This window comes from Carassius carassius, chromosome 7, assembly GCF_963082965.1.
Source record: "Carassius carassius chromosome 7, fCarCar2.1, whole genome shotgun sequence".
Taxonomy (NCBI): Eukaryota; Metazoa; Chordata; class Actinopteri; order Cypriniformes; family Cyprinidae; genus Carassius; species Carassius carassius.
The window spans coordinates 34,994,209-35,009,686 of NC_081761.1; the positions used below are offsets into that span (position 1 = coordinate 34,994,209).

Consider the following 15,478-nt stretch of genomic DNA (forward strand, 5'->3'; position numbering starts at 1 on the left):
TATAGGTATCAAATATGTGATGTAAATGACATTTAGAAAAACAAAATGGCAAATAAATATTATAAATTATATACTTAAAGTAGTGCTACCATTTAACAAAAAACTAAAGAAAAAAATCACACCGATGACATCACTTGACTTACTTTTTCCTATTTCCTGAATATTTATGAGGAAACCGGATTAAAATAAATAAAACAGTCTTGTCATTTGTAGCATTATTATTATTTTTCTGTAACTCGAGAAATAATCGAGAAATAATATTTCATAGTATTGCCAAAGAACACCAGTGACAAAAAATCATTGAGCTGTCATTCATGTGTGTTCATAAAGTCAAAAGGTAATATATAATGTGGTCTAAGTTTAAATTTTAGAAAAATAAATACATTTTAAGACATGTTGCCATACCAAAAGTGGACATTTCTGTAGAATGACTCGTATACATTAATTGACCTAAAACAACATGCCTCAGATCTAAATATATTAGATGTAATATACACAATTATGTTATTAATTATTAATAGCCAGGAGTTCTGTACATGTGTTAGTGTATTCTTAAAGACATCGTTTCACTTTTGACTTTTGAGACTGCGGTCAGAAACAGTTGAGGTTCACTGCTCGAACATACTTGTTAATATTGATCTAGAATAAGATGATAATGACAGCCTGAACTATAAGGTCTATTAATACTCAATATTAAATATCATTTAGAAATGTCAAACCAGCATTTACGAGAACATGGCAAGAAAATAAATACATAAATATTCTTTTAGCTTGGGACACATTGAGGAGTTTGTCCTTTTAAAAAAACAGACATTGGCCAATATGCTAATTAAAGAGAGCGTCTGATTGGACGAAAATCTGTGTAGTGCAGGATGTCATCAATATTTTTGTTAAGTGTAGCTATTTCTGCTGAGAGTGAATGTTGTGAGGAATACACTAGCATAAAGATGGACAGGCCATTTGGGATCTCTTCCTTTTCTTCTGATCATTCATTTTCAACCAACACAACTTACTGTGCATTTTCTCTAATGGTGCAAGATCTGTAACTTCTTTGTTCAGGGGTTTGAACCTACAACCTTTGGCTTCTCAGCTTGATGTACACTTGGCATTTTTGTTCACTTTCTTCTCACCTTTTCTTCAAAATGTCTTTACTTCTTACTGTTCCTGCATTGCAATGACGTTTTCTTACTCTCTTTCCATTCCTTTCTTACTGTCTGCTTTGTGGGAACTGCTGTTGCATTTCAGGAAGAGTAGAAATGCGATGGCAGTGAAGTTGTGCATTATTGGGTAAAACAACCAACTGGCTGAATGTGAAACACTTACTAGCAACAAAATGCCAAATTAAGCTCAGCTGAACCTATAAAATTATTGCATTGCTGGAGGTGGATCTAATCTGGCCTAAGCATGTCTTTGGAGGGGTCTGAGGTGAGCTTTCTGATGTGTGGCTGCTCAGAAGTTGCTGAAGATTTGCTGTTTCTTGCTCCAGTCCATAGGGGGCGCTCTCTTGTTGGGCCGTTTGGCCCAGGCTCTCTGCTTGGCCTCGGCCGCGGTCAGACTCAGATGCAGACCGCTCTCCCAGAACGGATCTAGACGCCGCTCCTCAGAGTTCACACCTGGGTTTGGTTTAGGGCCGTCATCGATGGAGTGATGGTCAGAATCTGTGAGCTGTGAAAAAACAACCCAAGGTTTATTTTAGTGCTGTCAAACGATTAATCAAATCCAAATTAAAAATAAATTCTTTACATAATATATGTGTATGTACTATGAATTTTTATTATGTTTACATAAATACACGCACATGCATGTATGTACAGTATTTAAAGGTGGGGTTTAGTGTTTCTTGGTAGCTAATGTTATCATTTGAAATCACCAAAACAAACACACCCCTACCCCAAAAGGGCCTCGCCCCTATTTTGATAGCTCCGCCCCACACATAAATACACTGGATGTGGCGCATCATGGGACAATACCCTCCCACTGCGTTCTATTCATGACATATTGACACAAATTTCAACATGTTTTACATTTAATTTAAGTAATACTATACCATATTAACATATGATTGTTAGCTACCAACAATTACAATAATTACTATTACTATTATTTAATTAATAATATAGAAATGCATTGTACTCAGTGATGTTCCTGGCACACACCTTGTTGCTGGTGTCAAAGCTGCTGATTTCAGCGTTCGACTCTAAAAACGTGGATCGGGAGGAGGAGCTTCTGTGACTCTCGTGTCTTGGCGAGCCGTTGCTGATTGGTGGGTCAGTCCATGTGATGTTGCTGATTGGTGGAGAGATCTTGGGGGTGTCTGGGACCGGTGAAGAAGACACAGGGCTGTGTGCGGTTGGAGACATCGTTCCAGGACTCTCTATGATCGGCCCTCACCTCGGCGTGACACAGGCCCTCGATGCTCCTGTCGTTCACCTGCATACATGACAGACAGAGGACAGAGCTGACTTTGACTGAATACTAACAACTGCACACTTTCTATACTATATAGATCACAGGATTCCAATTAAGGCCTTAATTAAACCCCAATGCATCCAACTCAAGCTACACCTAAAATAAAAACAAGAGACTGAACCTATATACAGCTCTAGATAGAACAACACAACATACACTACTATATTTTAATTAATTTATTTAATATATCATACAAATACACTATTGTTATCTATTCTATTATTATACTTAATATTATTTATATTATTATTATTGAAGAAGTAAAAACATCATACAATAAAACAGTAAACATTACATATCCCTTCTTTCTATTTTTACTGTAACAACCCATTCCCCTCAAATCTAAAATATTATAAGATTCATTTATTTATTATATTACAATATAATACATTTTCACTTTTACTTAAATACACTTTATTTAAATATTTTTTATTTTATTTCTGATTTATTTTTATATGATTAACTGTGTTTATTTATTATATAATATAATAATAATAACAATATTATTTTAATATTTCATAGTAATATAACATTATCATACTAATATTATTTAATATATTATTACTTACATGTATTTATTATATTATATACACTACTATTTTGATACTATATAAAATATATAAAGTAATTCTTTATAGTAATTTCTTATATTAAATAAAACCATAATATAATAAATATAATATTATTATAGTGAACTAAATTATTATTATTATATTATTGACTACATTTATTTATTATAATGTAAGGAATACAATATTATGTTATATTGCATAAAACATAATATTATTCTAATTAAATAAAATATGTTATATATTAAATGTAATTAAATTATGTATATCATTTGTCTCAATACTTTAAAACAAAGAGAGATGGAAGAGAGGTTGAACCAATAGAACTCAATAAAACAATATCAGATACACTTCTTAAACTTAACTATTATTTATTTATTATATTCATTTACATAGTAATACATTATAATATTGTTATACTGCACTATATATAAGAGTGTTGATTATATTTGTTTATTATATTATAATATACTAAATATTTTATAATTTAACAGAATCTATAATAATATTAAATGAAATGATATTTATATCATTCTCTCATTTTTTGTCCAGCAGGTGGAGTGTGAGGCCGCGTTACTTCCTCTTCCTCTTCCTCTCTTAGAAGAAGCCTTACTATAATTTATCATTTGAATTAATTGATAATATACTATATTATTTAATTATTATTATTGCTGTTCCATAACTTTTGGAGCTCGAACATCACACAACATTTGTGATGTGAAAATTCTTGAAATTTAATGTAAATGTCATGATTTATCACATCCAGAATAAACATTTTTGTTTACATATGTGTGTGTAATGTGTATATTTATTATGTATATATGATACACACAGTATATGTATGTTTTGAAAATATTAACGTCTATATTTATGTTCACATAATTTATATTATTTATAAATATGTTTATTAACATCACATATTTTTCTTAAATACATACATGCACGTGTTTGTATATATATATATATATATATATATATATAGACACCGCACACGCACATATACTATGTGAACAAGACTTTTATTTTCGATGCAATTACTCATGATTAATTGTTTGACAGCACTAGTAAAAAATGTTTGAAAGTTGCCATTTGAGGTGGTGCCTCAAGTTAATAATTGACTATAAATAAGTGTTTTTCTAATGATATTCAAATGCATTGAGAGACAAACACTGCTGAGTGAATTAAACACTGTCATTCATAATTACTGATCTGTCTTTGATAATTACAGAAAGTGGCCAAAAATTAAATCCATTAGGACAGATTTGCAATCTGTGACGGCATCTCACACACACACACACACACACACACTCACACACACACACACTCTCTCTCTCTGGCGAGGCGGGTGGTTTCTCTTCATTAGTGTAATCTGCATCTCTCCAGAAATCGAATCTAATCTGATCCAGTGCTGCTAATCAGATCTGATGGATGCTGCTGTAATCCCGTGCCATCACCTCGATGAGCCGGTCTCTGGGCCTCAGGCCCGCACGCTCCGCCGGAGAGTCAGGGTCCACTGAGCGGATGAACTGACCCGAGCGAGACTTCTTTCAGTGCAGGTTGAAGCCGTAGCCCTGCTCGCCGATGGTCATGTGACACAAGCGTGGATGCAGGTCCTTCGTTACCTCACCCTCCTCCATCACCGTCTCCTCCTGGAGAGAGAACAGGAACACAAGAACAGCAATGAACTCCAGAAGAAGTATGTAGGTCAACAAACCAGGAAAACTGACTGTTTTAGCTCCCACATTAGCTAATGAGCCGGTTTAAAGAGATAGCTCACCCAGAAATGAATATTCTGTCATCATTTAGGCTACTCATCCTCAAGTTGTACCAAATCTGTATGAGTTTCTTTCTACTGTTGAACACAAAAGAAGACATTTTAAAGAATGTTGTGGACCAAACAGTTGACGGTACTCCATTGACTTCTATGGTATTTCTCCATACTATGGCTATCATCAGCTGTTTTTTGGTTGAACGGTTCCTTTAATTTCCAGAGTGAAATAAATCAGAGGAATATAGACAAAGTTATTCGTTCAGCATATTGTGTTATGCCTATATTCTGTGTATTTACTCAATAATGTGTGAAGTAATCTGTATTTATATTATTACAAAACTTTTCATCAAACAATCTTTACAAACAGATTTTTCTAATTTTTTCTAAGTTTTCTGTATGACAGTTCACAGAGGCAGCTGCACCATTAATATTTTTAATGTATTTATTTTTTGTTTGCATAAAAACTGCAAGTGATCATTTTAAATGTTGGTCAGATGATCATTTTTCTATCAAAGTGGACAGTTCTTGGCCACAATAAGATGCATTAGGTCAGACTTTATGCAATTTAGCCAAAGGTCCAAATTCGTCAGTATTCACTAAGAAATGAATAGTCACAAACAACATTTCATATTAGAAGCATTACCAGCGCTACAGCTGTCCAAGTACTACGTTAATGCAGTTCTAAACACTCCATCTATCAAATAGTTGCAGTTATTTTTATTAATTTTTACAAACTACTCAAATTTTTACAAAATGTTATTAATGATGAAACTGTCCCACATTACATTACACATTTTATGCAATCATTTATCTCACTAAAATACACAGTTGCACTTATATTTAAAAAGCAAGTCACTCGAAAACCTTTTTTCTTATTTAATCACAAATATGGTTACAAAGGGATGGAAACTTTCCAAAAATTCTCCAATTTTCCAAGTTTCAGAAATGTTCCACCTTTTTGCATCTGTAATCATGAATATTTAATGGTAAAACTGTCTTCTACTAAATGACAAAACTTGTATGCAATCATCTGAGCTCACATATCTCAATAAAATACACAACTGCAGTTCTTTTATTTATTTTTTTCTTTGTTTTGACAATTGATTTGCACAAGATGTCACTACCAAAAATGTGTTTTTGATTTAACTACAAATATTTTTTGGTATAACTGTCTCCCCTTACATTACAAATTTGTTATGTAATCATTTAGGCTAATTTATTTCACTAAAATAATCTTTTTGTTTTTATTAAAATGCATAAACAATATTATGATACTGAATATTATTATACAAAAATTGCATTTCACTAATAAAATAAGTAAGCTACGTTGAGGTGTTGCATTCTCAGTGTTGCCACAAGGGGCGCCACAGAGGCCATCAATATAAACAGTCCGTTTTCTTCTTCTACATTCAGTTTCTCATTCAGCTCAATTAGTGCTTTAATAATAACAGATCTGGTTTAATGACACAGACATTTGGAGTAAACTATCGCCCACTTGATTACGTATGTTTGTTGCCGCCAATAAAAATACACGCACAACAAGATTGCATTCTTTGTCACCCATTCACGTCTGCATTTGTGCAATGTTTCTGGCCAAAGACAAAGGAACAATCCTGTTTGTTATCATATGCCGTATGATTCGATACATGCACGACCCTGGGCCGTGTGCATGACCATTGGCTCATTTCCTCCAAGAAGTGAAACACGCCCAGCAGGAATAAGGGACATTCTGTGAGACATCATGTCACTTCCTGTTCTAAGACAATACAAGGGTGGTGTCTGTTTGTGTCCCATGAGGTAAAGTGCCTTACACACATGTGCTTCAGCTCCTGAGACTGAGATGCCACTTAATCTAATCTAGCACACACACACACACACACACACACAAACACACACACACACACACACACACACGCTCTCTCTCTCTCACTGAATTCTGCAAAAATACCCTGAACTAAGACTCCCAGGACCAGAGAGTGAGAACACAAAGCAGGTAAATGAGAATTAAGGACGCAGAGAGAGAGAGAGGATGAGGACAACAAGAGAGATGCAAATGAAGTTTCACTTAAAGGGGTCATATATTATTATTATTTGTTTTATTTTTTTAGCAATTGATGTTTCCTTTTGTCCACCTGATCTACAAAAAGAGCTTTACAAGCCATTTTTACCTCCTTTACATGTTAATAAAGCATATATTTTACTGTATATGATGTAAGTTTCATAATTAATTCTAATAAACAAGCTGATTTTGTTACTGTACCTTTAAGACTTCCATATATACTTAACCTACCATATACAGTACCGCTGAAAAGTCATGGGTCAGTAAGAATTTCCTTTTTTTATGAATAATAATAATAATAAAATAAGAAATTGATACTAATATTCAGAAAGGCTGCATTAGATTGATCAAATTAAATTGAAATAATGCAAGGATGCATTCAATTGACAGTAAAGGCATTTATATTAAATGTTATTAATCTATTTCTAATAAATGCTGTTCTTTTGAACTTTCAAGGCATTAAAGAAATAAAATATAAAAAATATGAAGCAGCACAGCTGTACTTGAACATCAAATCAGCATATGATAATGATTTCTGAAGATCATGTGACACTGAAGACTGGAGTAATGATGCTGAAAATACAGCTTTGATCACAGAAATATATTACATTTTAAAATACATTCAAACAGAAAATGGTTATTTTAAATTGTAATAATTGTTTTTTTCCCCAGAAAGAGCTGTTACCTGTAGCCGAAGAACCGCTTCTCAATATTATTAACTCGTCGTTATCTTTATGTCACGTCCCAAAACCATTCAAGCTGGCGATTATCAAGCCTCTTATTAAGAAACCAAAACTAGATTCTAGTGAACTGGCAAATTATAGGCCTATTTCAAATCTTCCATTTATGTCTAAAATTTTAGAAAAAGTTGTGTCTGCTCAATTGAGCATCTTCCTGCACAAAAATGATCTGTATTCAATTCAATTCAATTCAAGTTTATTTGTATAGCGCTTTTTACAATACAAATCGTTACAAAGCAACTTTACAGAAAATTATGTTTCTACAATATTTAGTAGTAGCTAGTAGTTTGTGCACGTTTGACAGGATTTTAGAAAAAAAAAAAATAATAATAATAATACAAGACGTAGTCAGCTAGACGATGAACTATCAATATTATTAATTAATAGTTATCATATGATGCAGTCACACATGTAGCAATAATTATTTAGTTCTGTTGTTGATTCAGGGTTAGCATCATCTGGGGTCCTCTGAGGGTCAGCATCATCTCTTCTCAGGTGTTCTGGATCCAGACTGGAGCTTGTGTAAATCCTAGTTACAAAACATAGAAACAAAATAGAGACATCATTAGCATAGCTGCTGATCCAACAAAGTAAAATTACTTTAACCCAAGCTAACAAATGAAAATGCACATTTGATCAGATGCAACTACACTCACAATTTAAAAGATACATTTTTCATATGCTTGGCGAAAGAGATGTGTTTTTAATCTAGATTTAAACAGAGAGAGTGTGTCTGAACCCCGAACATTATCAGGAAGGCTATTCCAGAGTTTGGGAGCCAAATGTGAAAAAGCTCTACCTCCTTTAGTGGACTTTGCTATCCTAGGAACTACCAAAAGTCCAGCGTTTTGTGACCTTAGGGTGCGTGATTTGTTGTAGCGTGGTAGAAGGCTAGTTAGGTACGCAGGAGCTAGACCATTTAGGGCCTTATAGGTAAGTAATGATAATTTGTAACTGATTCGGAACTTAATAGGTAGCCAGTGCAGACTGTAAAATTGGGGTAATATGATCATATTTTCTTGACCTGGTAAGGACTCTAGCTGCTGCATTTTGGACTACCTGTAGCTTGTTTATTGAAGCAGCAGGACAACCACCTAGAAGTGCATTACAACAGTCCAGTCTAGAGGTCATGAAAGCATGAACTAGCTTTTCTGCATCAGAAACAGCTACATTTCGTAGCTTGGCAATGTTTCTAAGATGGAAGAATGCAGTTTTTGTAACATTGGAAATATGATTTTCAAAAGACAAATTGCTGTCTAATATAACACCCAGATTTCTGACTGTAGAGGAAGTAACAGTACATCCGTCTAGTTGCAGATTGTAATCTACAAGATTCTGTGTAGTGTTTTTTGGTCCAATAATTAATATCTCTGTCTTATCCGAATGTAATTGGAGAAAATTATTTGTCATCCAATCTTTTACATTTTTAACACACTCTGTTAGCTTAGATAATTGGGAAGTTTCATCTGGTCTCGTTGAGATATATAGCTGAGTATCATCAGCATAACAGTGGAAGCTAATTCCGTATTTTCTAATAATATTACCAAGGGGCAACATGTATATTGAAAATAGAAGGGGACCTAGGACGGATCCTTGTGGCACTCCATATTTTACTGATGATAAATGAGATGACACCCCATTTAAGTAAACAAAATGGTAGCAATCGGACAGGTAGGATCTAAACCATCTTAGAGCCTGCCCTTGAATACCTGTATAGTTTTGTAATCGATCTATGAGTATGTCATGATCTATGGTGTCGAACGCAGCACTAAGGTCAAGTAAGACTAGAAACACAAGCTACTTCATCTGTATGAAGTATTTCAGTCAGGTTTTAGGCCCCACCATAGCACAGAAACTGCACTTGTTAAAATTACAAATGACCTGCTTCTTGCGTCAGATCAAGGCTGCATCTCATTTCTAGTTTTACTTGACCTTAGAGCTGTGTTAAAACTGTGGTAAAATCACTTTATGATTAAATGATATTCATCGCATTATGATGAAACTAGATACACTCATTCAGTAATATTAATAATAATCAACAACTGTTCCACCAAGTAGTTTAGTTCGTTAGCAAAACTACAGGTTATTCATGGTTTCAAACGCAGCTCATCCAATCAGAATTAAGAGTCAGATTTATTAACACAGAAATGGCTTAAAAGCTCTGTTTCACAGAAATAAGCACCTCGATGCTAGATGACACAACAAAATAAAAACAACTTTTAATATCCTTTGACTGAATAGAAACAAAAGTGAATTCTGTCGACTCTGTTGACTCATCGTCAGGTTGAAAGTCATGTAGACAGCCTTACACTTCAGTTTTTATAAAAGAAATGAGAAACCTGGAATGCAAACAAATGCTCTCTAATACTGTTAGATGGTTGTTGGATTGAATCCCACTGCAGCTAATAATAAAACAGTCAATAACATGACTGCAAGTTGACCATCTCTGGATTATATTGTTTACAGGACTCTTGCGGTGCGCTGATCCTGGGCAGGTGTCAGCACACCTCACCTGACCTCACCTGGACACATGGAGGTCTGTTAAGAGCTTAGACAGCTCCAGGCAAGCACCTCAGATGAAACCAGACTCATCTCCTGACGGAGGGCAGGTGCACACCCATCAAACACTGTAATCTTAGCCATGGTTGACCTCTGATTGTCCTAAAATTCAATATTTTGAGATATATCTATAGATTGAGTGTTTGTCTTACATGTTCACTGCATGAAACACACTGTGGTCAGGTTATTCTTGTTGCGTGTGAAGCCACATTTAACTTGACTCATATGATGTTCTTTGCATTGGTGTAATTTTAATATCATTGATATCCTAAATATATATATATTTAGAAAATATTTAGTTAATGTTTACTTTAATTACCCTGCTTTGCAATAGTTTTGGATTTCAAAAAAGTCACATAACCATCTTTGTTCACGTGCCTAATTTGACTATAGCTATTATCAAATTTTGAATTCTTGATTCCCAACCTTGTTCTTCATAATATAGCACACTGCTGCTCTCTGACTGCATTTCCTCCTGGACTTCCTCTCATGGAATCTCCAATATGAGGGAAGTTCTTATACAGTGAAAGAGACAGTATGGCCACTATATGCCATGTTGTGTCATGTTTCCACCTATCCAGAAACCAGCAGCAGTGTGATAGTGATGGGATGTTTCATTTACACAGGTGCAAGCACTCAACTGAGAGATCTTCTCACCTTATTAATGAGAATGCTCTCTGAGCTCTGTCTACTGTATGGAGGAGTGGTGGAGTCTCGAGGAGAGGAGGCCGCTGAGGAGCGAGAGCCCATCTCAATCGCCCTGTCCTCTGTACACGGCAGACCGTGAAACTTCAGGAACTCATCTGTGACCCGGTCCACCAACAGCAGCCTGGTGCGGTGCTCCACCTCCAGGATCCTCTGCACAACCTGAGACACAGAACCAAACAGTCACTAAAACATGCACAAAGTACCATGCGATGTTGGAACATGGTACAATATAAATTTTGCAAGCAAACACGAAGTTTATCGGAATTAAAACTTTTTTTCTGCGTGAATGCAAAGTTTATTGGGGAATGCAAACCATTTGCGCACAAACACAAAGCTTATTGGGGGAGTGCAACATTTTTGGACGTGAACGAAAAGTTTTTCAAGGGAACGCAAAAGCTGTGCAGGCTACGTGAACGAAAGGTTTATTGTGGAATGCAAAAGTTTTGCATGCAAAGTTTATCAGGGGAACGCTAAAGATTGGCACGTAATGTTGGAGTTTATCAGGGGAATGCAAAAGTTTTGCACATGAATCAGACGTTTATCAAGGGGGACGCAAACGCTTTCAAGCCGATCATGCAAAGATTAAGTTGGAATGCATAAGTTTTGAATGTGTAAGTTTGGCAAGAAAACTAAAGTTTTGAGTTTGTAGTTTCTCTGGGAAACACAAGGCATTGACATATATTTTTTCTTCACTTTTATATCACCACGTCCCTTGTGAAACAACTCCTTACCATATAAATGCCATAGTATGAATATGTCATTATTTTATATATTTACCGTAGCCTACTATTGTAATACAGTAGGCTATACTTTTATCTAGAAATGTTTTAAGGCGGCATTAGACACTACAGTGGAAAGTAAACGTAGTCTATTGCAGCGTTTTACAGTGATTTACCCGTGGTTTACAGTAGTAACAGGCTAACTGTGGTTTCCACGGTGAGTGTTTGTAAGGGTGGAGGGGAAAATTGTGTTTTCTTAACATCATCACACAATAATACAATCTTAAACAAATACACATGAACGCTGTCACCTCATTGTGGAATATTTCTTAACATCATCACACAATAATACAATCTTAAACAAATACACATGAACGCTGTCACCTCAGTGTGGAATATAACACACTGTCTGTGTCTCAAAACGTGGTGAGATCCCCATATAGACAGCTCTGCGCGTTTTTGGAACTTTCGTGCGCCTTTGGAACGTTCCAGCAGAGCCGATCAGCCCTATACGCTCACTACGCAAGCTGCGTAGGGCCCCGCAAATTACTCAAGGCCCCGCCTCCTCCTCGTGTCATAGCGCGTCACGTCACCGTCAATTAATGTTTACAACATCCATGACAAAATGAGGCGAAACTATCCTCTGGTCACGAAAAGAGGAAAAAAAAAACCCATGAAAGTGAACTGCGGGAACAACAATCAGGTAAACTTGTCTTCTCTCCTCTCTAAGTTTGAGGTCAGCAAAGTAAAGTTTATACTTGAGTTTATGTGCATTTCTGTTGTCTTTTTTCGGTCTTCCTAACCTAGCTGGGCAGGCAGGCAGTGCATCTCTTGCATCACTTTGTGCCTGACAAAAGTGAGAGTAAAATACAATTATTTATTACGTTTGTTTTTGATAAACGACAAAGTGCAACGGTGTTTGTTTACTGCAGCTCGGAAAAGATAACCGCGTCGCGTGTTATCATGCGTTCATATGCGCATGCACGAAATGAAATGCGCATTTTTCAAGCAGAAATATATGTGGAGACCAGACAGACTGTACAATATATGGGCGAGAATGATGGCACTCCTAATCAAAAGTGCACATTATACATACATACTTTTAAAACAAGACACTGATTATCTAGTCTCAGTCAATGTGTAGTTAAAAACGCTATACAACTGCACTGCACTAATTATGCAAGATGGAAAGCAATGTATTGATAATTTGACAGTGATTGACTTGATTTATAGGCTATATTGAATTTAAAATGTTGATTAGCTGGACATACTGGTCAATGTGTGAATGCACATCCCTCAGTTAATAATAACCATAAATCAAGAATTGCTTCACCATATATATTACAAAAATAAAAAAAAAACCTTTAACATGCTATGGCAAGCCATTTTAGCTTTTATTCATTCACAGCTTATGCATTTTTGATATCAAGCATTACATTTTTTTACTATTTGCAATGTGAATTCTTGATTATTTTTACTAATAGTTAGTCAATAATAGCTAATACTAATAATATTAATACTAATAGCTAATAGTAATACTTAGTTTCATTTTTATCTACCAATGTCTATTTTTGATATCAGGAATTACATGTTAACTTGTACAAAAGTTCATTCTTGATATCAATGATGTCATCACTCACAGGGATTATTGATATCTGCATAACTAGTTCACTAGTTAAATATTACAAGAGCCAAGCCATAGTATAAATAGTATTTTATATTTGAAAATGTATAAAAGAAAATTGGGAGCCAGTTTGAATGGGTCTGATGCAGCTTATTAAAGGAGTTATCTATAATTTGCAGGACCATCAGCCAGTACAAGCACATACTCAGTTGATACACATCCAGCCTCAGCCAGTACTATCACAGACCCAGAACAGCCAGCTTCAGCAAATACAGTACAGCCGTCTTCAGAAAGTACGAACACAGTGACAGACCCAGGTGAAGTACAGGCAGCCTCAGTCAGTACTAGCACAACCAGAGGTGTACAGCCAGCAGCAGATACAAGCAGCTCAGACCCAAATAGAACAGTTGCCGCTCCACCAAATGACCCAGCAGATTGGCCCCCCGTCTTAACAGACTTTATGAGGACTGAGTTTTATCTCTCCTGTTTCTGTAAGATTATGTAATTTATAATAAATGACTTTATATATTTTGAGTATTTTATTATTATATAGTTATTATTATCATCAACAACCACAACAATAGTAATATTAATTATATAAATGTATATATATATATATATATAGATATATATATATATACAGATATATATAGATATAGATATATATAGATATATATAGATATAGATATATAGTTAGATATAGATATATGATTTTTCCAATTTAGTTTTCTTCTTATTTATGTTTACGTTAATATTCACTTACTTAATAATATTCACTTGTTATCTTAATATTCTATAGGAAATACTCTATTCAATAAATATTGTTTGTTTGAACCTCATTATGTTCTATATTGTTGTTATATATTGTCGACTGTTTTGTTTAAAGGAGGGAGGATTGTATTGGGATCACTGAAGTGTCAGGTGTGACTGTGTGGCAATGGCAAATGGTTTACATAGCTCACGGCGTCACGGGTCAGTTAGAGGGCCCCTTACCAGAATTTTGCTTAGGGCCCCAGGGAGGTCAGGATCAGCACTGCGTTCCAGTGATTTGAAATGCCAAAAACGCTGTCTGGGTAGCAGCTCAGTGAGACACATCCCTGTCAGTGTCCCAGATCCCAGGTGAAATGGTCCGACAGGTTCTCTCTCTCTCGTTACCTGCTGATGCGTCTCTCCCTCCACGTTCTCTCCGTTCACCTCCACCACCCGGTCACCGGACCTGAGACCGGACAGGTCCGCGGGGGAGCCCGTCTCGATCCTGCGGATGAGCTGCGCTCCTCGGTTGCGTTCGCCGTGCAGATGAAATCCGTAGCCGCGGTCTCCTTTAGTCAAATAACAGAGCCGTGGCCGGAGCTCCCGCTCCAGGATCTCTCTCTCAGTGTTCGTCATATCCCGCTGCAGCCGCGTGCAATCACCGCAGAAACAGCCTGCTCTATAATATGAGCTTTATTCAAGTTTTCGAGGATCATTATTCCACATGCTGTGTCTGCAAGCGTCGTTTCTAAGTCATTTAAATAGTAAGAGAATAAACATAACGGTGCAAAATCAAATTATTTGTATTACTAATTCAGTATTATAAATGAAATATATTTATAAAAAAACAAGCTGAATAATAATACCCAAATAAACGCTTTAATCCGAACGCATATAGCCTAAATCCGTGTCCGATCCGTTTGATTTAGAAATTACATCAATTTCTGTTAAAAATGTATCTTTACTCGAGTGTGTCTTCCACAAAATGACTCTCTTCATCCCACGAACAGTCCAATAAGTTTAGTAGCCATTCATCCAGCCTCAGGCACGCACGCCACAAGCGTTCTCACCGATTGTTCTTCTTATTATAATCTATAATAATCTATAATAATCAGTAATAGTGTGGCTCTGAGTTCAGCATCTGAGCACGGAACGCATCAAGTGCGAGAGTGCGAGAACTGAACAGGGGGAAGAGGACCGGAGGAACTGTAAAGAGTGTGTGTGTGTGTGTGTGTGTGTGTGAGAGAGAGAGAGAGAGAGGATTGGAGAGATCAGATGTTGTTGGATAAGTCACAGATATCCACGCGGAACATTTCCTCTTCACGTGTGTTTTATGGACAAACCGTTTGGCGGAGGCGCGGAGAGCGCGCGAGTCATGACTAATTAGAGATTTAATTATCAAATGGCGGATTTGCAAATGATCGATTTAGTACATTCGGCAGGCAATTATACAATAATGATATTAAATGGAGGGCAAAATCGGCTGCCAGGCCACCGGGAATTGTCCCGG

The 15,478-nt window shown here is 35.9% G+C and overlaps 1 protein-coding gene across 1 annotated transcript; it reads right to left on the reverse strand.

Annotated features, from left to right (window-relative positions):
- Positions 1-1,444: 1,444 nt before the first annotated feature.
- Positions 1,445-14,604, reverse strand: LOC132144256 (Na(+)/H(+) exchange regulatory cofactor NHE-RF2). The gene is given in 6 exon segments (XM_059555037.1): positions 1,445-1,665; positions 2,157-2,340; positions 2,405-2,430; positions 4,493-4,798; positions 10,825-11,034; positions 14,374-14,604. Coding segments are annotated over 6 exon segments (1,173 nt in total). The 3' UTR covers positions 1,445-1,449.
- Positions 14,605-15,478: the final 874 nt, after the last annotated feature.